This window comes from Mesoplodon mirus (assembly GCF_964341445.2).
Source record: "Mesoplodon mirus genome assembly, chromosome: 2".
NCBI classification, from domain to species: Eukaryota; Metazoa; Chordata; class Mammalia; order Artiodactyla; family Ziphiidae; genus Mesoplodon; species Mesoplodon mirus.
In genome coordinates, this window is record NC_138977.1 from 184,390,051 (window position 1) to 184,413,751 (window position 23,701).

At 53.7% G+C, this 23,701-nt stretch overlaps 2 protein-coding genes across 4 annotated transcripts in view; one reads left to right on the forward strand and one right to left on the reverse strand.

Moving 5' to 3' along the window:
* RASSF4 (Ras association domain family member 4) overlaps positions 1–23,701 on the reverse strand; it is a 36,397-nt gene that overhangs the window by 9,782 nt on the left and 2,914 nt on the right. For 2 of the 3 annotated variants that reach the window (XM_082603953.1, XM_082603951.1), the window contains exons 2-6: positions 16,150–16,243; positions 14,076–14,151; positions 2,721–2,851; positions 1,235–1,326; positions 372–529 (exon numbers count right to left, since the gene is read on the reverse strand). In XM_082603953.1, the coding sequence (XP_082460079.1) occupies positions 372–529; positions 1,235–1,326; positions 2,721–2,851; positions 14,076–14,151; positions 16,150–16,211 (519 nt within the window). In that variant the 5' untranslated portion in view covers positions 16,212–16,243. Of the gene's footprint in view, positions 1–371; positions 530–1,234; positions 1,327–2,720; positions 2,852–14,075; positions 14,152–16,149; positions 16,247–23,701 lie in introns of all 3 variants that reach the window. The other variant, XM_082603952.1, reaches the window with a different exon arrangement.
* Positions 6,922–8,277, forward strand: DEPP1 (DEPP autophagy regulator 1). The gene is made up of 2 exons (XM_082604341.1): positions 6,922–7,050; positions 7,592–8,277. Exon 2 carries the CDS (start codon positions 7,619–7,621, stop codon positions 8,243–8,245), a length of 627 nt encoding a protein of 208 aa, XP_082460467.1. The 5' UTR covers positions 6,922–7,050; positions 7,592–7,618; the 3' UTR covers positions 8,246–8,277.

The following is a 23,701-nucleotide window of genomic DNA, read 5'->3' on the forward strand; positions in this document are numbered from 1 at the left end:
GCCACGGCAGTGAGAGGCCCATGTACCGAAAAAAAAAAAAAGTGAATTTGGCATCACTTTCCAAATATCCATGCAACTTTTGAGAATGAATTGAGAGTGAGTGTGTGATGGAAAAATACAGGCTTTGAGGCCATGAAGTGGAATGATATTTTGATGTGACTTTGGGCGAGACAGTTCTCCTCCTGAACCCGTTTCTCCATCAGGACAGGGGCATGACCACATCTGCACACAGGGCTATGGTGAAGGTGAATTCTGGCATGACCACCATGGAGCCCGGCCTACAGAAGGCCCAGTGGTTACACCCATGCTTGGGGCTGTTCCCTGTGGCCTCAGCTTCAGGGCCCGGGGGAGAGGCCAGGCTGGGACATCACCTTGTGGTTGTAAAAGTGCCCGTTGATAGAGAACCGATGTCGCCGGATCCTCTGGGCCTCACGGGGGGTGCGGCACCTGGGCCGCCTCTGGATCACACAGGCTGCATCGCTCTTGGTCCGCATAAGCTGTGGGGTCTCCTCGTCCTCCTCCATGGGCTCTGTGGTGAGAAGTGGATGAGGGGGTCAGGCTGGGGTGAGGGCGGTGGTGACAGGACTGCTCCCGTGGTGGTCCCGAGTGTGGAGCGTGGCTCCCTGTAGCACTGGGCTGCAGTAGACGGCGATGTGACCTCTGTCCCTGTGACGGAGGCTGGGGTCCAGCCTGGGTGATGCCCACTTTGCAGACGGGAAAGGTGACCCCCAGACAGGATAACCTGTGTCACCATGCCACATGGCCATAAGCCTCTGGGCCTCCGTCTCCAGGGATCCAGAACAGGACAGCCCCAGCCCTGTCCTCTGGGACAAGCCCTTCACTAAGTGCAAGGGGAGAGCACAAAGAGGACAGACACACAGGTATGGATCCCGGCATGTGGGGAAGAGGTCCCAGGTGCCTGCAAGGCCAGGAGGCAGCCGCACCCTCTGCTGATGTTCTTTCCTTTCTATAAGGGTGCATGTTGCAGGGACTCAGGCAAACTACATCACCTGTGCAAGCCTCTGATTCCTTTTCCCTAGATGAGGAGTCAATAAGAAAGCCTCTCCCGCGTGGAGAAGGGGTGTAGCAGGGGCTGCTGCTGAAGGGAAACAAGCCATTCTTTGCTACTCCACAAAGCTGATATTCAGAGACGGTGGTAGTGAGCCAACCCCTCGCTTCCTTCCCACCCCGGATGAGCAGGACAGGGTCCTGGGCAGCTCAAGGCCCCACTGACCTGAGCTGTCTCTGGAACTCTCCTCCCTGGGTCCGGCCTGAGCGCTTGGTTCCTGGGCAGTGACTCTGCCATCCTGAAGAGGTGGTTCCTTTCTGAAAAGAGACAATCGTGGTGCTCAGTGGGCTGCAGGCAGAGAAAAGTAGCTCAGGTCAAAGAGAAGAGGCTGGCTACCTTTGTGGACAGGACACAAGCAAGAATCAGGGCAGGCAGAGCTGAGGCCAGGATTTCATATTAAGTCAATGTAAAAGATTAAAAGAAAAGCAAAGGATCGCCCCAGTGTCTGCTGGAAGGAGAGGGAGTCTGTCCTGAAGTCCCGGTGTCCTGTGCTGGGTGCCGTTGCATGGACACAGGGACACACACAGTGCCCAGGTGCTGCTGGGTGCTGGGCTGAGGCAGCTGGCATCGGCAGCCACATGCCGAGGGGGCTCTCTGGGCTGCCCTCAGGCCTGCGGGGGTCGGGCAGCAGCAACCTCGAGGGGGCCAACCTCCAGGCCTCTGAGCAGGGTGGTCTCCAAGCCAGGGTAGCTGGTGGTGGGCTGGAGAAGGAATGGGCGTGATGGGAAGTAGCTACACGCTAAGGAGGAGCCTGCAAGGAGTAGACAGAGCATCCAACCCAACGCTGAGAGGCCTCTGAGGGCCCTTGTCTGAGACTGCTCGTGTGACCACTTTTACCCTCCTTTCTAAGGAGCCCATCCAAACTCTAAGCTCTAAGTCTGTGCGGCTCAAAATTTGCTATGAGTGACCAGGGATACCTGGGGACACCCCAGGGGCGTCAATGTGTTAAGGGCTCTCAGAGAAGCAACTTTACTTAAATTTCTGAAAGGGAAAATGTTTTGAATTTCTGACTCTTAGAAGGATTTATTACATGCAGAAGCAAGCAAAACACAGCAGCAAACTATCTATGGGGTGGGGTGGGAAGAGGCAAACGTCCACTAAAACAATAAGGCAGGTAGAAAGCCGTTTCATCCTGATCGAAACATTCTTCGGATAGTTAAATAAATCTGATATTAAATTCTGATAAATTTATAAAAATAAATTTTGATATTGGAATAAAAGCAGAGCAGTAGGAGGCTAAAGTTGTGTGCGTTTTTAACATAGAACAGGAGATGCTGAGATGCTTAGCTTGCAGAGGGTGTTGGAAGCCCCCCACCTAGAGCCCTCTCTCTCTCACAGACAAGGAAAGTTTGAGAAGCACAGCCAGAGGTGAGGGGAGCCTGGAACGTTCTCCAAGAGGGAGGTGACTTGGTTGTCATGGAGAAGGACCACCTGGGGGTGAGGCTGCAGGTTGGCAGGTGAGGTCATGGGCTGAGGCCGTCACGGGGTGACAGGGATGAGGTTGGGTTATCCTGTCATGCTCCTGCCCCAAATGGGAATGGGGCTAGGCTGAGAGCAACTTCCCCCACCCCCGACACCCCAAACGATACTTTCGGGTTGAACGGGTGTCACGGAGACCACCTGGCCCCGCCCCACCCAGCCTGGCACTCACGGGCGTCCTGGTGCCCAGGAGGCGGGGGAGAGATGCACACGCTCCCTGTCATCCTGTATCTGGAGCCGGATGGGCCGCCTCAGTCCCCAGGAGATGTTGAGGAGCCCCTCGATGATCAGAGCCCCTTCTTCCTGTAGGGGAGCCACACGGGTCAGCCTCTTCCCCCAGAGCAGCCGCGCTCAGGGGTCACAGCCCACCCTCCCCACCCACCCTCAGGACTAAGCCCCTGCCCACGGGACTCACCGTGCACTCAGGCCTCCCCAGACACGCCCTCTCCTCCCTGGCATCCTGTCCTCCTTTGAGGGAAGGCCCATGAGCTTCTATGTGCTCCAAGGCACGCGGCCCGGGGCCGAGAGGAAGCCTGAGGCGTGCCCTTCCACCGCCCGGGCGCAGGGTCTGGGACAGGGCGGCTGAGTCAGGTGTCCCACAGGAACGCGGCCGCTGTCTGGCAGGCACGTCCACAGAGTGGCAAGGAAACACGTTCCAGGGAAGCACGGCTGTGCAGACACCAGTGCAACACAGGGCACCTCTCCACCCACTGCTGCACCTGGGCAGGGGACCCACGGTCAGCTGGCCCTACTGGGCATGTGCCGAGGGCACTGGATCCCATGCCGACGAGAGCAGAGGTGGACTAGGACAGTCCCCACACTGTTCCCATTAGTGGCCTGAACCCACCCCCAGATTACCAAGCTGCCTTCTTTCCTGAGGGCCAGTCTTGCTTTCCTCACCATCTGGGATATGGACAGTCCCACATCCCACCACTGGCACACACGCTCGGAATATCTCCAACAGCTCCCAGCCCGCGTCCCCGACCAGCCTTCGTTTCCCAAGGTCTGCAGATGGCATGGCCACTCCCCTGCCACCAACCCTGAGGTTCTAATCGACAGAGTCCTCCAGAGGCACCCTCAGCTCCCACTTGCTCCCCTCAGGTCCTTGATTCTGCTCCTCTGACCTATTTCCGGCTCCTGTGTAAGTGCTACCACATCCAGGCTCCCTGTGTCCAGCCTCATCACTCCCACACGTGTGCCTGGCCAGGCTGCTTTGTCTGCACCCTCAGAGCACCTGCCAGAAGCCTTCTCAGCTTCACGCTTCCACGGAGTCTAGGTCTTCCCAGCTATGTGCTCCTAATCTGCTTTGATACTGGTCTTTTGGCAATGAACTTAAATCGTCATTCTCCCAAAGCCATCTCAAGCACCATTTTAGATTCACAAATGCCATTTCTTTCTCCTTGCTGACATCAAAAGCCCTGTGAGAGGAGGGACCTTGTGGAAAATGTCATATCCCTGGCAGTGCTTACAGAGGTGTCCTGCAGTGTCGATTTCATGGTTAGTTAGTAACAATTTAAAACACCCTGCCATACACGGAGAAAACATTTCTCCTCTGTTCAAGTTTATCAAAAATACACATAGGGCTTCCCTGGTGGCGCAGTGGTTGAGAATCCGCCTGCCAATGCAGGGGACGCGGGTTCGTGCCCTGGTCCGGGAAGATCCCACATGCCGCGGAGCGGCTGGGCCCGTGAGCCATGGCCGCTGAGCCTGGGCGTCCGGAGCCTGTGCTCCGCAACGGGAGAGGCCACAACAGTGACAGGCCCGCGTACTGCAAAAAAAAAAAAACCCACAAAAACACATAACTTTCTGGAATGGCCTTGCACTATTTGCTAAAAAAGAAAACAAACAACAACAACAAAAAAACCCAGAGCTGTTTTTGATAACCACTGATGCTACACAGGCACAGATATGTACCTAAAGATATGTAACTGTATGTATGTAATATGTAACAGCTATGTAACTATAAAGGAAAGACTAGATTGATCCACTGCAGTTAAAAGTCCCTTGGGGATAGTAAGAAAACCCAAAGTGGGGTTCAGGTCTTTGTTTTCAGACTTAGCTTCAGATGCCTCCGTCAGATGTTGACAGGTCGCTGGAGAGAGCCTCTGCCCCATCAGGAACACATCTCGGTGTGTTCATTCATGGACACGTTTATTCATGGACACCAGCCCCATGATGGACTCTGGGTGGAGGAGATGAAGCAGACACAGCCCCAGACCCTTTGATGCCCTGGGGGCACCGCTGGGGCAGGGGCAGCAAGGCTGGACACACTGAGGCCAGACCTCCAAAGGTGCTGTATGAAGGCTCCGGGGACCTTGCCATGAAGAAGGAGGCAGGGGGACTTGCTCTGGGGAAGCGAGGGGCTGAGGCAGAGCTGCTGCCTCTGAGGTCAGGGTTAAGCTATGCTGGGGACCAGCTGGCCTGATGTGACTCAGGCCTGGTGTCCCTGCACAAGCGGCATGGGTGCGCCCAATCTGAGCCCCCTACCATGGCTCTACTGCCCCCCAGCCTGGCCCCATCAGAATGGAGGGGAGGCCCTGTCAGCCTGCAGCTTTCTCTGATCAAATCAGAGAAGCCCAAAGTAGAGAAGAGGGACCTCCAGGGCAGCCCTCACCACGCAGGTGGGGAAGTAACAGGACGAGAACACAGGTCCCGGGGCCTGGACTTTCTACAAGTTGGGAAATCAACCTGGGCCCCCTAATTCTATCCCAGTCAACACCTCCCTCCTCAGTTCAGCCTATTGGCTTATTTGCTAATTGCTAATGAATTCAAAGAGAGCCAGAGAAACAGACAAAGGCTCTACAGAAGCATCCAGATGGAAGAGCCATTGAGGTGGGACTTGGTGTGTTTAACTGAAATCCTGATCACAGGTTGGCCGCATGCCTTGGCCCATGAGAAATACTCTAGCCAGAATGCATGAACTTGGGACTGCCAGCTCCTCCCGCTTGCCTCGGCATCTAGGGTCTGTCCAACAATTAGACTTCCAACCTGAGCTTCTGTCTCAGTGACTTGCTTTCCATCCCCTGCCTGTGGGAACAAGACAGGTACCTTCCAGGTGGGCCCACGGCTAAGTGGATGATGTGAGGTCTGAGAAGGGCATGGTGCTGGCTCTCTACAAGGGCTTTCCCAGGGTCACTTGCCTCTCCCTCAGCTGCCTCCCGTGCTGACACACTTACCCCTGGACACTAGCAGTGGCCTCCCAATGCTGGCCAGGTGTTCCTCAGTCTCCCTGTTAGCTGCCCTTTAGCCCACGCACAGCGGCAAAGTCAATCCTTCAAAGCAGAAGCCAGACTCTTGCACCCTTGTTCAAATCCTGCAGGGTCTGTCCATCCCCTTCGGAGGAAAACCCAGTGTCCATGCCAAACCCACTGACTTCTCCCCACCTGGACCAGTCATATGGGCCCCTGGCTGTCCTCTGCCCAGCAGACTCTAGCCACAGTGGCTTTGCACATGCTGCCCCTCCACTGGGAACGCATGACCCTCATTTGTTCAGCTCTCTGCTCAATGTCCCCTCTTACAGAGGACCCTCCTGACCCCTTGACCACAGCGCAGCTGGCCTTTTCTTTGCAGCTGTAATCAGTACCCAGCATCACAGCACCCATCCACCGAGTACTTAATTCTTTCCCTCACTAACAGCTAAGCTCTAGGACGCAATGATTTGTTCACTGCTTACATCCTCTGTACCTAGAACAGTCACTGGTGCACAGGAGTACTAATTAGATACCTGGGGAACAAAGAAACAAACCAGTTATCATTTGAAAGCACCACATCTGGGAAGCAGCAAGACCAGGACCCTGCAGGCTGCCCCTGGTTCCAGAAGAAGGTGGGCACATCCCAACTCCCAGCAGGCCCAGGGAGCCTGGCCTTAGCCGCCTCCAGGCTGAGCCCTGCATCGCTGTGTCTGGCAAGGTCCCTCACAGGTGCAGACCCAAAGCTCTGCAAGAACTAGCACCGGGCCAGAGTGTCCTGGGGTTGCAGGGTACTAGTATTAAGGTGTAGTGGGGACACTTCTAGGCAGAGGTGGCAGATCCTAGGGCTGCTTGTGGGAGCCCAGTGGAGCCCCCTGCCTCTCCCAGTGGCCACCCCACCCCTGCCCTGCAGGGTAAACATTCCCAGAATGTCCCACAGGCACAAATGCTTGCTCCAAGCTGGCAGCTGGGCCAGGCCCCGCCCGCCAAGCTGTTTTCCTCTGACAGCCTTCCTGAGAACTGCTATTTTTGGCCTGTGTGACAGTAACTGATTGCTGGTGGAAAGGTATAAAAGCAGCTGCCAGGCCCCGAGGTTCACCAGACAGCTCAGGGAGGATTCCACTCTGGACAGTGGCACATCATACAGAGGCCGTAGCACATCTTCCTTGTCGTCCTCCTCCCAGCAACCTGACGCCAGACACAGGGCTCCAACTGCTGGACCCCGATCCCTCTGCCCTGAGCTTCCTGGGGGCTTTCTGTGGACTTCCTTGCTCATCCAGCTCCCCTGCTACCTCCAGACCTCCTCAGCTACAGGTAAGAGACAAAAAGGTGTTGGGTATCTTTGAAGCAGTTCTCAGCCTGGGACGCGCACAGCCTCACTGCGGGTTAGAGACCAGGATGCAGCTAACTGCTGTAACAACAGCTGCGGAGGGCTTTATATTCATAATGGAATTTCCCATGAGGTGTCATTCCATAAGTCTTTCCCAACGCCCCTGAGAGGTGTATTTTTAACCCCATTTTATGGATGAGTAAGTGGAAGCTTGGAGAGGTGACTTTGCCAAAGGACTCCGGGTCAGGAACTGCTAAGTTTGGTTTTAAACCCAGGTTTCCTCTGACTCCAGTCCGTGAGGCTGGGTTCTCTGATTTGTACAGGTTCTTGAACAACAGTAATGATAGAATCTTAAGTAATGTTAGCAGGAAGAGCCCAGGAGTTCGAGCCTGGTCTTGGATCTGCAGACTTTAAACTGCTCTCAGACATGTGATTCACCCAGGCAGCCTCAGGTGGGGAGGGGACACAGGAAGGGTGTCAGGATGGCACACTAGTCCCTCACCCCAGTCCTCTGTCAACCAACAGGTTGCTGCTTCCTTGTGGCCGGCAGCCATGAGGTCCCGGCTTTTGCTTTCCGTGGCCCACCTGCCCACAATTCGGGAGACCTTGGAGGAGATGCTGCCCGGTGGGCCTGGAGAGGACCCCCCCGCCTCCCCTAGCCTGGATGACTACGTGAAATCCATCTGTCAGCTGGCGCAGCCCACCTCAGTGCCGGATGAGTCTGCAGGCAGGGTCCGACCCAGTAGACCCCACCGGCCAGCCCGTTCCCGTGAGAAGAGCTGCACCACTGGGTCCCTACAGGACATCACCACCCGCTTCAGTGGCCAGCAGCCCACACTGCCTGGGGCCAGCACTGTGGACCCCCTGGACTGGCTCTTTGGGGAGTCTCAGGAAAATCGGCCAAGTGGGAGGGACATGCCAAGGAGGACTGGATCCTCTGCTGACCCCTGGGCTTCATGCAGACAGACAGACAGTGGCAAGGCCCGGGGGGGCCCCAGAGGGAGGCTGAGTGATGTCAGGGCTCCAGGGCACTCTCTGCTGAGACTGCAGAGGGACTGGCAGCAGTGCTCCCAGGCTTCTGGGCAACTTCGCCAGGATACAGTTTCCCCAACAAGCCCCCGTCCCAGAAGCGTCCTTAGAACTCTCTATTTGCACCTCCCCGTGATCCATGAACTCTGACCCCTCCCCAATAAAGACTTCTGCAAATAACATACAGGTCTGCGTCACCTCTCCACCCTCTCCCTCCCCCCACCGCAGGTGGGCACCACCCCTGGCAGGTCTCTGGGAGGGAACAGAGCCTCTACAGAGAGGCTCCCTGCTTTGGCAACTCATAGTGAGACCCCTCTCCGAATAAGAGTCTATCTCACATGATGTGGCAATCAATAACGCATCCCGTCTGCACTGCTCCTAACTGGCTGATCACCTTGGGCAAGTTATTTTAACATCTCTTCCTTGGTTTTCTCACGGGTAAAATGGGGGTAATTAACGGGACCTGCCTCCTAGGTTGTGCTGATGAGTAAATGGGCTAAAACGCGCACACATCCTGGGGCGCATGTTACAAGCCCACACATGGAGTAGCTGTTGTTTACGTGGCTGCCTCACAGGTGGGGAAATGAGTAGGTGGGGGGAGAGGAGGAGCAAAGGCCTCAGCCCCGGTGGTTTCAGAGCCAGGCCCTGGGCACTCGCAAGTCAGCCCCATGGCTCCCCACAGCCCTGCTCCCCCCAAGAGGCCCATGAGCAAACGGGGGGTCTCAGCAAATGCACCTGCTGTGTTTCGGGGGACTTGTTACTGGGCCACCCGCGGGTACCTCAGTGGCTCCACCTCACAGGTCCTGTTGTGTCGTGGGGAGCGTTTTCCCCACGCTGACGGCCAAGACAGAACCTGCACCAGCTCAGCCTGCAGGGCACCAAACGACTGGACCAGGTGGCCCTGTCCCCCCCCATCCCCACCCTTACCTGCCTCCACCCAGGGGCCACTTATCCGTGGGGCAAAGCACAGGGTGTTGTCCAGGTGCCCTGCTCTTGGGCAAGTTCAGGGGCCAGGGCCTCACTCCACATGTCCATGGGTCCCCCACAGCCCTGGGTCCCTACATCCTGGCAAATCCCAGTTCCCAGGGGCATCTGGCAAGCAAGGAGGTGAGGGTGAGGGATAGGGGAGGGGGCTTTCCTCAGGGAGACAGGTGAGGCATCAGAGAACTCAAAAGAGACAGGCTTAAGACCCATTGCCCTGTTCTCTTGGGCCAAGCCAGAGCTGGCTGCCCTGGTCAGCGTGGGAGGGACAGAGGAGAGGAGGAGGATGGAGCTGGGGCCATGGGCAAGCTCATGGCCAGGTTCAGTTTCCTCCACCTCCTTGCCCTGTGGACTAGCAAACTACTTTGCCTTCCTTTTCTCTCCCTCCCTCCCTCCCTCCCTCCATCCCTCCCTTCCCCCCTTTTTCCTTTCTTTCTTTCTTATTTTAAAATATTTAAAAATTGCTTTGGACATTTACAATATTTATCTGTCCTCTTTTATGTGTGTTTTGTGGGGAGGGAAAATGTAAACCATGAATTTAAAAGAAAATGTTTCAGACAAGCAGTTTACTTAGTTTCCTGATCTGTAAAATGGGGACAGCAATGCCTGTCCTTCATACCCTACAGTGGTTGGGGAAATGGTACAAATAAACTTGGAGATGGAGTTATAAGCACTGTATACAAATTTTCCAACTGTCACAACCGCTGTGTCTCTGGTTGACTCAAACCTCTGGGTCCCTGACTTTCTCCAGCAAATATGTGTGGGGCAGGCTTTGGCCAGAATGTCCTAAGGAGGTGGTGAGGAGGGCTGACCTGCTGAGCGGGTGCCTGGCTGGTGACTGGACTGGTCAGGCTTACTGGGCCAGCCTCATAGCAAAGCGGTGTGAAACTAGGATGACGCTGGCTAATCCCCCCAAGCTCAGAAATCACACTGCTGCATCTGGGGAGATCAGATAGGGCCAAGGAGATTCCTGGGCTCTGGGCTCCTCTGCTAATATCCCCGACGTAAAAGAAGCTAATGACACCTTCAGAAGGTGCCAAAAACAAAAACAAAAACAAAAAAACAGATGAATAAAGGGCTGGGAGAAGGGGCTTCTGGCAGTGTCCCAAGCTCCTGAGGACAGAACAGCTGAACAGAAAGTCCTTGTGGTGGGGCCCTATGGAGCAGTCTCATTCTCCTCCCACCCACCACTGAGACAGGGAAGGGACACAAATGCCCCTCCCGCCTGGAGAGACACACTGGAAAGCACTCAGGAACCCCCAGGGAATACATCCACGGGCCTAGCACTCACCAGGGACTGGTGGTCTGTCTGTCAACCCTGTCATTCCTGCCTTCAGGCCTTAGAAGAAGGGGGATCATTATAAGAGGGAAGGGGACCCCTGGCGGAGGGAAGGTCCTTCCCTTTCTTGCACTCGTGCAGGGGGCCAGGGGCTGAGGTCCTACACTGGGTGTAGTGTGCGCTCACGCCACCAGGGGGAGCTTTGAGCCTACTCAGAGCTGAGCGCGGGGCGGGGTGAGAGGCTGGCTTTGGCGGCGGCCACACACCACACACCAGGACATCAGGGCCCTACGGCCTCCAGCTCACACAGTCAGCAGCGATATATTTGCCCACTGGCATTTCCGGGGTGGTCCATTATTCTCTAGAGGCACCAACCAGCCTGGTTAAAATGCTTTGCTCTCTTCAAAAGGCACAATTGCTCCCAGTTGATCACGCTTTTCATTGTAAAACAAGCAAAATGATCCCCAAGGCAAGGTTTACAATGAAGGAAGCTAGTGCTTCGGCCTCCTGAGCGGGGAATCCTTTGTTCCTAGACTGTAGAAGCTGGGGGAAAGTTCACAGGGAAACGCCTGCCCCAGGGTGTGGCCCCTGCCAGTGACACATTTCATCTCTCTGAGTTCTGTGGGCCCCAGACGAGACAGTGGACAAGAAACTGCCCCAAACTGTAGCAGCCAGGCTGAGGCTGCTCCGGGGCAGGCCCAGAGACAACAAGTTGGGTGGGGGGTTTCTTACAGAGCCCCTTGCGGCGCTAGGAGGGCATACCCGAGGCTGAGCTCCCCATGCTTAGCTTGGGGGGCAGGGGTGACGAACCGCTTTCCGAGTCCCTGAGGCCTGGTGAGTCATACTCAATCAAGACCTCCACAGACCTCCAGAGCTTAATGCTGGCGATGGTATCGCTGTATTATACACTTCTCTGCTCAGGCCTTGGAGCCACGCCAGAGTCTTTGACTTCCTTCAGGGTCATCTTGGGCCAGAGACTCTAAGACCCTCAGTTTCTTTGTTTGGAAAATGGTCACTCCTCCCTCACAAAGCTCTTGTACTACAATAAATACAATAGAGGCAAAGCTCCTCTTGTCTGCCCTGCCCTCAGCATCTGCAGTGCCGGGAGAGCCCAGTCTCAGGTGGCCCAGCAGCAAGTTCTAGGAACTATCAGTCTCTGAGGCCCAGAAGGTCCCAGGTCAGCAACCTGAGGACCTGCAGAGTCCCGGACGCTGGGTGGTGGGTGAGTCACCCAGAGACGTGGTGTCCCAGGACCCAGTCACGCATTTCAACATTAGAACTCCCGACTCCCAAGCCGGTAGCCTGTCTCTATGGTGGCGGTCACCTCCCAAAGACACACACTCCCTCAGGCCAGCACACCTTGGCTGTTAAGGCTGCAGAAGGTTCCTGAAAGGTACTTTCTGGCTCCAATGAGATCAGGTCAGACGCTCACACCTTCTTTAGGGTTAGGAATATGAAAATCCCTGCCTGTGGGATGTTAAGTTCCTGCCTTTGGGGCCAGCAGGAGCACCTCTTCCCCACTGCAGGGTCCTGTACTCCTCCATGTGGACAGTCCCATCACACAAACGGGTCTGGGGCTTCCCAGTCCCTCTCCCCACGCAGCTGTTCCTACAGAGGGGATTGTTTTGGGGAATCCCAAGTGCCAAGATCAAGCTCTTAGACTAGCTGTTCTCAGACTTGGCCTTCATCGGAATCCCCGGGAGGACTTATCAAAACACAGCTGGGAGGGTGAAGAGTTTCTGATTCAGCAGGCCTGCGGGAAGGAGGGTGATAAGAATTTGCAGTTCTAACCAGTTCTCCGGTGATGCGGAAGCTGCTGGTGTGGGGACCACGTTGAGAACCATCATGATCTTAGAGCAATCCCTGGATGGCCCAGAGCTGAGGAACAGGGTCCAGTCAGAAGACCCCACCCCATGCCTTCAGCACAAGAACTGAAGTGAGCCCAACTCCTCACTTAGCAGTGCAGATCAAAACTGCCCAGCACGCTGGGGCTCAGGACTCATCCCAACTTGCTCCAGGCCTGCATCTGTTGGTTAGTTATCTAACACCTATGCACAGGTACCACACCATGCCTAGCTGAGGGGATGCAGGAGTAGTAGGGCACTTGGCCCAGGTCTAGGGGCTTATCACTCAAGTAAGAAAAGAGACAGCGAAAGCAGAGATAGCAGGGTGCTAAGATCAGAGCCCTGTGGGCAGCAGTAAGGAGCTGGGCCAGGGAGGGCTGCTGAGACAGGTGTCAGAGGCTGCTCTGCAGAGCAGCTCGAGCAAAGAAGCATGCAGAAATTCTGAGGGGTGGGGAACAAGTTGTCAGCGCTGGTCCCAAGGCCCCACACAGGGCGGGTGGGTCAAGGGGAGGCAGAGTGTGAGGTCTGTATCATTCCAGGTTGTCACAGGCAGCCTAGCACGGCCTGAGCCAGGAGCTAGCAGCCTCCCTCCCGTCCAGGCTCCTGAACTGTGTGACACTGGCCTGGCCTGGCTGATGGAGGTCACCTCCCTGACACTGACTGGCGATCTCCCTGCTGCCCAGAGCTGCCTGAACCTCGGGGCTCACCCTCTGTTCTAGTAATTACAGAAGGGGATGTGTGGTTGTTTGAAGAACTAGTGGAAGCGAGATTAGTGAGCAGAGTGGCTTCCACCTGCATGAGGTCTCTGTGGGTTGCCGGGGCTTGAACTGTCTGTTCCCATGTTCAACAACAGAAGGGGAACTCAGAGGCCACTGGCCCTTGCCAGACACTGATGGGCTAGAGAAAATCCAAGAGTCAACCCGATCTCGACTGTGGAAACCTCCCAAAATAAAGCCTAATCATGATCACGATAAGACACCCCATTTTGGCTTTTCAAATGCCCCAATATCCCGACCAGGGTTCCCATGTGAAAGATCTGGAAGTTCTGGATGGTGGGTGGCAAGACCAGGCCTTCACTTGATCTGCCCGGTGAGCAGCTCCCAGAGCCTGGGCCTTGCTGGCCACTCCCTGGAGTCCGGCTGGTGCCCACGTGCTTGTATTTGGCTTGTTTTGTTTAGGCCACACAGTGCTTCGAGGTTTGGGAATTCCACATGAAATTCCAGATATCTAGCTTCCTTTGAAAAATCAGGAAGGGTCTGGGTGTACCAAGCCCACATCCCTCCACAGCTGCCCTGGGTTTGATCTGACCCGTGTTCTCCAGTGTCCTCCACTTCCCACGCCCACCCTGCCTTTCATGTGCAGACCTTCCTGTCCCTGTAAGCATCTTCTGGGGAGCGCTCCTCTATCGCAAGCCTTTCCTCTTGGTGGACAAGCACAGAGACTCTGCCTTCACTCCTGTGTTGCCCCGTGAACTTGGGCAAGCCAGGGCCTTGTGCTGAGTTCCTCATCTGTGCTGGGATGAGCAGAGGAAGCGCTGGACTGTGCGGTCTCAAGGATTTCAGACGCCAATGTCCTGGCCTTCACGAAGACAAAAGTCCCAGGTGGAAGGAGAAGGCCCACAAGGGGATTTCCATCGGCTCTGCATTCTCACAGGGATGGTCCGACCCTCAGTACCCCTTGCAGGGATCTCAAAGGAGATAACCTGGTCCCCAACTCAGGGGATGGGTGACCTTACAATTTATTATCCAAACTGGACACTCAGAGTGAAGGAAATGGTCTTAAGAATTACCCTTGATTAACAGGTATAAAGCAGCACTATTTTTGGCAAGCCAGGATAAATGGTGACCCTATGAAAAAGAAGAGAAATGGGCCTTACCTCTCTGTGTCTCAGCTGAAAGCTTCTGCCCTCATGGTAGCAGTTGTAGGTTTTCAGCAGGCTTAAGAGCTCCGACCTAAAAAAGGTAAAGACACACATGTGCTCTTGGAATGTGGTGGGGCCTTGGATAAGGCATTTGGCTTCGCTGGGCTCAGTTTCCTCATTTGTAAAATGGGCATAATGTACACGTTTTGCCAACAACATATAATCCATTGAGAGACTAGACTTTGCCATCAGACACACACCCTTTGGTCTTCTAAGGAGTTTCGCAGATCAGCGCTCCTGGAAAGCCGAGGGTGGGGCTGAGAAGGAAGCAAAACTCACAGAGGGGCCCACCCTGTTGTACTTCTAGGGTGTTTGCACAATTTCACTATTATAGATAAGAGTTCCTGACAATCTCCCTGTACCTTACTTCTGAGTCACCTTCTCAGAATAAGTCACTTGGGCTTGGATAATTGGCATTTTAAAGGCTTGCTTTTTCTCCCCATATTTCTTCCTACAAGGGTCTGGGGTGGCTGCTATGAAGGTACCACCAGGGTGCCTCTTCCCCATCCTGACTTCCTGGATGTGTGATCAAGGGATGAAGGTGACAGCCCCTGAGAGTAAGATCCTGAAGGCCCTAGGATGGCTACTCTGGCCAAATGCTGTCTCCCCAGAATAAAGGGAAAGCCACAGCTTGTGCCTTGGCTGAGGTGTGGCAGAGAGAAAATGAGGACAGCTCCCTGTACCCAAGCTGGGCTCTGCAGGGCAGTGCAGTCCAATAGACATGCAATGCAAGCTACACACATCATTTTAAATCTTCTAGTAGCTATATTACCAAGGAAAATAAAACAGGGGAAATTAGTTTTAATAACACATTTTATTGAATCCAGGGTATCTAAAATATTATCATGTCAACGTGAAATCTATGTAAAAATTATTAATGAGATTCTGCTCATTATTTTATTTTGTAAGAAACGTTCGCTAGCTGGAGCATCTTTTATATTCACTACATCTCTCCAGCCACAGGTCCCGTGCTCAGCAGCCACATGTAGCTGGTGGCTCCCCTACTGGACAGAGATGCTCTTGAACCTCTCAGGTAATGCTTTCACCCACACTCGAGCAACCCCGGGCCTGGATGAGAAAAACACGCTCTGGTGCTCTGTTGTGCAGCCCTGTGTGATGTGGGGTGATGGTAACTGACAAGGGAACCCATTTACAACTGAATGGCATTAACAATGCAGGATTCAATACTGCATGTTCACTGTGCTTATAAGTGTGCAAACGCTGAATATAAAATTGTTAGGATATGTACATGTATAACATACCTAAATCATGTATGGTTGTTATTATGACTTTTTTCAAAATGATATTTAATATTGTTACATTGTTCTTATTATCAGATCTAAATAGGGAAAATGATGGTGTGGGAGTACTGTCTGTTTTCTCAGGGTCTTTAGTAGGAGGACCCCAACGGGCAGGTCCTCAGCAAAAGCTAGTCCATTTCAAGGAGGCTTGGTTTGTCTTCAGGATGGCAGATAGGAGCTACCCAAATTTAGAAAATACTTGGACTCAGGACTTGAAAAGCAAGATAAAATGAAAAAATACCCTTTTCTTTAGTTCAGCAATGAACTTGGAAAATTATCCCAAGCAGTTTCTTTATGATGAGACCAGGAGTCTCATCATAAACAAAATAAAATAAATAAAAATAAGCTGAGAAAAATATACCTTTTTAATAAAAACTCAAAACTAGTTTTGAGGTTTTTTTTTTTCCTGAACTGTTTAATGCAATAAGATGTTAGTAGTGCTCTAGTTTTTATATAAATTAAATGCCATCTCTGCAGATTCACAGCAGGCACTGTCACACTTTCCTGCTTTTGTCTGCCCAAGGAGGCGGGGGTCAAACTCATGCCTTGATCCTTGATCTCCAAAGCACTTCAAAAGGAAGTGCTCTCATCACTGTCCCTGGGGCAGGCACATCATTGTATCTACAAAAAGTGCCCAGAATTCCTCCACCCACAGGCTGCCCATGGCAGGGGAGTGGCCACGGGGGGAAGGCAGGCATGGAGACCCCTCTTTGCTCACAATGGCTTACTTTAGAATGGACTTGCTGTCGCTGATGGGCACGTGAGAACTGGGTGGACAATCTTCCTTCATCTTTTGCTGTTGTCTGCAGACTCGGAAGTTACCTGCTGGTAGACAAAGGAGGGTGCACAGACACCTAAGCCGGTGGAAGTGATGGCCAGTGTGGCGCCGGAGCCTTGGTGCAGAGGCTGGAGCTTCTGCCTCACCTCCCACCTCCCCACCCTCTCACGTCCCCATGCCCCGACCCCTACCTCACTCCCACCCCACCCCCGCCCCCAGGTATAGGGCCAGACCTAGAGGACTTCATGGCACCCCACACCGACATGTATCAGCCCTGGCAGGGCAAGGTCAGAACTGCCCTATCAGCCTCCTTCCCAAAACCTCTTCATGATTCCCAGGAATCAGATCAATCTCCTCAATATTTCAGATTATAGGCTTTTTTTCTTGATGGACACCCTGAATGATGGTTTCTACCTTGATTGCTCCCTCAAACCTCTAAGTCACCCCTGGCCTTTCTCCTCCGTTTCCACGGAGCCTGAGGTGGTCCCCCGTCACTGCCTTTGGAGTCAACACACCTGGACCAGCTCTCCTAGTAACTGGCTAATCGGTACCATGTTCACTACATGCTGGAGACTGTTGAGCATATTCTAAGAATTATCTTGTTTATTCCTTACAACACCATTATGAGGTAAGTACCATCCTATTCCCATTTCACGGATGAGAAAACAGGGACAGAAGTTAAGTACTTGGCCCAAGATTCCCAGGGAGTAAATGGCAAAGTCACCGAACACAAGCATCTAGACTCCAGATGCTGGTCTCTTAGCCCCTTTTCTATACTGAAATCGGACAGTAACTGAAACCCCCAGACCCTTCATTTTCTCATCTGTACAATGGAGTAAACTCTATCCTGTAGGATTGTTCGTGGACTCACCCATGAAACTGTCTCTATCTCTTTTCATTCACAACCTGGAGAAGTTTGTGGAGCTTCCCAAGCCCTCCTGGGTTTCTTTCACAGAGGGTAAATCCACTAGAGCTTTCTCTATCCTGTTGGCATCCTCCGTACAGATTCTCACTTCTCTCTGTTTCTGCATTATTCTGGCCGAGCACTCTCTTATCAAGGCCCCCTATGTGTAGGGCACTGAGCCACAGCTTCACACACACATGCCTACTCTAACCTTGACCCTGCCTCTACCCCCCTTCTCCCAAGTTGCAGCTAGGAATCTGAGGGGTTTACTTACCCTGGGAGGTGGCACTGACAGGGCACACTGTGTGCCTTTCACACTATGGAGCCTGCTTGGCTCCTTCACAAAAAACCCCAACATCTGTTCACACAAACCTGGCTCAATCGCGTCTTCCTGACCTGTGTGTGTGCCAGTGCTACTGGGGGTGGGCAGGAGGTGTTCAAGGTCAGGTCCAACTGCTGTGGTATCGGTGACCTCAGAGCAGAGCCCGCTGCAGAGGGGCGCTGACTCTGACTAGCCCAGCACACTCTTCCCTGCTGGCTTGATCCACCCACAAACAAGATGTGCCAGCCTTCTTGTGGCCACATCAGCCCTGAATGAGCATTTGATTCTGGAGGCAGGGGACACACGGCTGGCGTAGAGAAGGGGAATGGTTTGAGAGAGGTGGGCTTCCCAGTGACATCAGAATCATCCCCTAAATTCCTCCCCTCTGCCTGAGTCTACAGTGAGGCAAACTGTGGCCTGCAGAGAGGGCAGGCCCCGAGCTGTGGCCAGCAGCCAGCCCTATCTCTGTAGGGCACAGGGCATTGGCACCATGGGGGCCTAGAGCTGGGGACTTCCAGCTGCCTTCTTCTTGGCCTATTTCAAAATAGGGTTTCGGTTCCTCAGCACCTCAGATACCCTGTGGAAAAAGTGATCTGCCAGGCTCCCTCTCTGGGTCCTTCCTCAAATGCTTCCGATGCAGAAGCTGGCTTCAGCTCAGGGCAAGGCTGGGTTTCTCCGTCAACACTGTTTCTGTGGGTCCATGACACAACTGTCTTGCTTTAAGCAAGCTCATAATGGGAAGGGCTGGATTTACCCAGAAATAACAAGAGATGGTTTTTTCTCTTGCCTTCCTCTGTAGCCAGCTTCTCTTCCACTCCCCTCACTTCCTGCTCTGAGCTCCACAGTTCCCCTAATGGGTTCTATGCTTTTTCTCCCCTTTGGGCTTTTTTTTTTTTTTTTTTTTTTTTGCGGTACGCAGGCCTCTCACTGTTGTGGCCTCTCCCGTTGCGGAGCACAGGCTCCGGATGCGCAGGCTCAGCGGCCGTGACTCACGGGCCCGGCCACTCCACAGCACGTGGGATCTTCCCGGACCGGGGCACGAACCCGTGTCCCCTGCATCGGCAGGCGGACTCTCAACCACTGCGCCACCAGGGAAGCCCTCCCCTTTGGGCTTTTACAGCCATTCTCTGCTCAGAACCCAGCGTCGTCCTTGTCCTACACCCTAAACCGTCGCTCGCCAGGAAGCCCGTGCCGGAGCAGACCCCTTCTGCAGCAGTAGCAGCAACAGGTCCTCTCTGGCCTAGTTCCTGCTCTTGGCTCTCCCCTGCAGGGCCGGCCTCTTGTTTGGACTCTCCCAGGAGAGGAGGAGGGTGGTGTGGCTGGGATGTTGCTTTTCTGCCTCACCACTTGTTTCCAGCGCGGAGTGCAAGCCTGGGACGCTGCAGGAGGTCCGCAAATGGCTGTTAAATCATTGGATGAATACAGAAGGCCTCATGGGGTCCCCCAAAGTCAACTTTCCAGAGTTGTGCATACACAGCTGGAATAAATCATGCAAAAGTCTCCAGGGGCCAGGGAAGTGACTCAGCTGAGGGACACTGGTCAGGGGACTTGGGGACACATTCCTCTTCCAGAGGGGCAGATCTGGTGTTTCACGAGAAGCCAGACATCTGGATTTTTATGGGCTACATTTTACTGTTTAAAGTTGGGTGACTGTGGTAGAGACAATTGCTGCCCCTGGAATGATCACATGATAGCTCCCGTTCCCCAGCCCCCTGCAGCTATGGGGCCATGTGACTAGCTCTGCAAACAGAAGTGTTGTTGTCACTCCCAGGCCAGTGCATCTGAGCCAATGCATGACCCTGTGGCTCTCTTGTTCCCTGTTGTGGTGACCCAGAAAGCCACATGTCCCAGTAAGTACAGCTTCTTGATGGTCAGCCTGGGTCCCAGATTGCTTCTGCGGACCGGACGCCTCTGCCAATCCACAACGAATATGGACTGGGAAAGAGAAATAAACCTCTGCTGTGTTTCTGGGATTTGTTACTGCAGCATAACCTAGGCTATCCTGACTAATTCAGTAAATAATAAAGTTAAAATGAATATATATATGTATGTATATGTGTGTGTGTGTGTGTGTGTGTGTGTATAACTGCTGATGCATGACATGACTCCATTTATAACACTGTCTTTCTCCCAAAGCATGTGAGGAATATGCCCATTTTGCTCTATTTAGTAGGGACACTTACAAGTGGAATTCTCTATATCAAGCAGTGATTAGTTATTAATAGAAGATGTTTCTTAAAGTGCTTTGGGCTGGGAGCTGCTAAAGACCCGTGTAGCTTCAGTTGCATGCTTTTTCCTCTCTGGGCCTTGATTTTCCCATCTGTACAATGAGAATATTGATCTCCAATGAGTTAGAAATTTTCTCAACTGTAGAACTCTTTGTTCAAATGCAACAGTTATGCAAATCAGATTAAAGGGGCTGCTCTGGTTGAAGGTGAGGTGCATGGCGGGGAGCCCCATCCGCGGCTTTGCCTAGGGCTCTGGATAATACTGTGCTGAGTAACACAGGAGAGGCTCCCTGCAATGGCCTTCTGGAATGCTTTACCCTCAAGAGCCTGCTTATTTAAAGGACACGACCAACGAGCCGAGTGTCTCCAGCTGGAGGTGGGTGACATCAGCTGGGGGAGACAGCTCAGAGGGAATCAGGAGGAAAGTGCAGAAGGGTCCTGGATTGCAGAGAGCAAAGGGAAAGGAGAAGGTGGCTCATAGGGTAAACAGCTTATGTGGTAGGGAGAGAGAATGGGGTACACCATCCCAGGTGAGGGAAGCAGATAAGTGAGCAAGGCTGGGGGGAGGCAACGAATGAGGGCTCTTTCAAATTGCCGGGCGGGGTCGGAGCCTTACAGGGGGGGAAACTTTGCTCTATAGAAAAACAATCTCTTCTTTGAGAGAACCACATACTGCTGTGTCCTCTGACATCCATCATGTGCATGGCCCGAAGCCAGTCTCGTGGTCTCTGGTTCTCACGTGTCCCATCGCCCCACCCCAACTTGGCAACACCTCCATCTCCTTGTGTTCCAGACCTGAGCTCTGGGGTCACTCTCAGAATTCCTCTCCCAATGCCAGCACTGCATTTGTGCCTCCTTTACCCGACTGGAGGTAGAGGAGGTTTTCATTGATTTTGATACTCCCAGTGTCTTGTCCGGTTCTCAAGTGAGCTGCATGTGTACCTGAGAGGCATCCTGGGGGTAACCTGAATGAGAGAGCTTTGAGGCACAGCGGACACACAGACCCTGGGAAGAAAGCCAACTGAGATTTCTCTCCATTTGGAGCGTGTTCCTGAAACCTCCCGTTAAACACTCACTGTCCTCATGCATTGGGCAGGACTTAATGAATCTTCAGTGGAGTGTTTTTCTACCTTTTAAAAAAGGACAATCCTATCTTTAACTAAAGCCCTAGGAGAAGCTTAACACACAAACAGATTAAAGCGGGGCTGCTTTGGTTGAAGCAGCAGTCGGGGAGAGGATGGGCTGGCCCACCACCCAGGCGCAGGCTGCAAAGCACAAAGTGACAGGTGCAGCTGGGCTGGCCAAGCCCTGTGGCTCTGGGGAGCCCAGCCTTCCTTGTCCCAGCCTGCTCCCCTCCCCCAGGCCCCAGGGCACAGAGCTCAGGCCTCCACACTTGCTTCCCTGGCTGGAGGAGGCTCTGTCCCCAATCCGAGGACTCAGGCTGCGCCAGGGCTCCCTGTCCCCAGGAGGAGGGGCCCCAGGGCAGCAAGCCAGCCATGGTTACCTGTCCCAGTGAACAGGCAGTGGATTGTTTTCGCTTTCCACTTCAGCAGCTGCTCTGCCAGACGTGAGGAGGGGCTGCTGAGAACAGTGGGCCCGCTGCCTGCCCTCGCTATTGTCCCTGGCCTTTGGTTTGGGACAAAGGACAATGAAGCCTTTAAAGCTGCGGCCCATCTTTCCTCTTTTGGGGTCATGGAGCCGGTTATTATGGGAGAAGGCAGCTCTGCGGCTCCTCAGGCCATCACTACAGCCCACTTCCTACTGGCTAACGGCAGAAGCAGAAAAAGAAAGCTAACGCAGTGGCGTTTTCATGAAGCTACATCCACTGCATTCGAAAGCCTTTTATTTCAAGACGATGTGCTGCCTACTTTTTAGTCCTACGATGCCCTCTCTTTCATAAAATAGTGGCAATGATAGATGGTCATTGTTGTTCTAACTCGGCAAAATGGAAAATGTATCGGCATCCAAATTAAAACGTTCTGAGGATGTCTGTGAAATCTGAGTGCTTGGTAAACTCTGTTCTAACATCTTACAAAATTATGACTCTGAAGTTCTTCTTTAGGCAGGATTAAAATCAAATATGTAAAGACCGTGACATGGCAAGTCAAAGAAAGAGGGCGGAGCCTGTGGGGCACAGCTGGGAGCCTCTCAGCCCAGGCTGCTCAGACCAGAAGGAGGTAGGAGGTTCCTAGGGAAAGGGCAGGTGCTGGTGACACTGCCATGCATTCCTGTGAAGCCTGAGTCTCCTGCTCTGCAGCCCGTGGCTGCAACCTTCAAATGCCAGCCAGGGCCAGCAGGAAGGTGGCGCAGAAAACAATGAACCTTTAAATGGGCCCTCCCTAGCTAGCACCTGTTAACCGGCAAATGGCAGGAAGTTGGCCAGGGAAGAAGCTGTAGTGCCTGCTGGTACCAGCTGCCTCTGAGAGGGGGTCTGGCCAGACACAGGCCACCCCTTGGCAATGTATTTTTGCCGAGAAAGCCAGCTGTTGGGATGCGGATGGCGGGCAGGGACGCAGCAGCTGCAGCTTCCATCCCCTTCCACGCTGCTGTCCTTGCCCTTCCTCTCTCCTCTACCTTCACCCCCTGGGCTTGGCCACACCCTCCCTGCCCCAGCCCTGATGGCTGGAAGCCCAGGGGGACATTGTGCACAGTCCAGCTGGAGTCGAGGGAGAGCAGGAACGGCAGCTGCAGAGCCACCCAGCACCTCCAATCGCCACCTTCCCCTCGGTCTACCCCCTGACCCCAGCTCACCTTTACTGTATCCTCCCCACCCTCGAGGTCCTGGGCTTCCATCAACACTCTCCCTGAGCCTATCCCAGCACCAGGCCCCCTGACACCATTGCTCTTCCTCTGAAGAGCCTGGCCCTCTGCATCCAGGCAGGTTGGCCCTCCTCACAGCTTTCTGACAGTCGCCCCCTAGAGGCGGTGCTGCACCCAGACCCCTGCAGTCAGGTCTCTGGCTTCTGCCCTCGCTTTCAAGGCCTGGCACCCTGGGGCAAGAAAGCATTTCCTATCCTACTGCTCCCCCTTACACACATATTCCCTGGCCCCGCGGGATTCTCCCTCCCCAGACTGAGCTTAGCTCTTGCCTATGGAAGAAGAGGCCTAGGAAAAAAGGAATCCTCTCAGCTATGCTTTTTGGGCCAAACAGGTACTCAGAATGACCACTGGCTAATATCCCAATGGCCTGGAGCCAGAGGTGCAGGCCCTCCAAAGGCCAAGTGCCAGCTGCTGCAGGGCTGCACTGGGTGCACAAAATGGCTGCCTCTCCTCGTCCCCCACGTCCTCCCATCCCCCCACCAGCGCTACCCACTGCACCAGACCTGTGTGCTCCAGGCAGCTGCTGGAGATGGTTTCCTGTGAGACACGGTACAGCTCAGAATATTCTGGGTCATGGAGCCCTCTGGAGTCTCCTGAAAGCTTAACACACTGTCTCCAGAAAAATGCCCGTGTGTGCATGAGTGTGCACACATACACAGGCTGAGTTTGCACACCATTGCAGGAGGATCAGTAAGCCCCTGCTCATGTGCTCCTGGATCTGCAGGTCCCAGGTTAAGAACTTCTGCTGAAATGTGTCGCAGCAAGGGAGAGGAGGCAAAGGGACATACTAGAGAGAAGTCTGGGTATGAGCTTCGCTGGGGTATCAGCTTGGCATGTGACTTCAACGTGCTGTGACACCTCTCGGGCCTCAGTTTAGCCAGGATTGTACTGGCAGCTGGGCCAGAGTGTCTTTAGGTCTCTTCCTAGCTGTTTGGCTATGGGGCTGTATGACACCCTCGACTCCACCCCCCAAGGTCAGGCAAGGCAAGGGAAGGGGGTTCCAAATCTCTCTAAGCAGTGCATCCTGGGGAAGGAGGTCAGACAGCCAGAAAAGGAGACTGAGCAAGCTGCAAGTTCCCCTTTAACAAGAGTGACAAAACTGCAGAAGCTTCGGGAAGTGCAGCCACTTCCTATTTGATTTTGATTTACTTTAAAACAATTTGAAAATATTTTCTTCAGTGCACTCTGTGAGAGAATAACCACCAGCCTTTGCAAGGATCTGGGTTTA

What these genes read in the sequence shown, in the direction of transcription:
- DEPP1 (XM_082604341.1), top strand. Translation starts at nt 7,619, where the DNA reads ATGAGGTCCCGGCTTTTGCTTTCCGTGGCCCACCTGCCCACAATTCGG.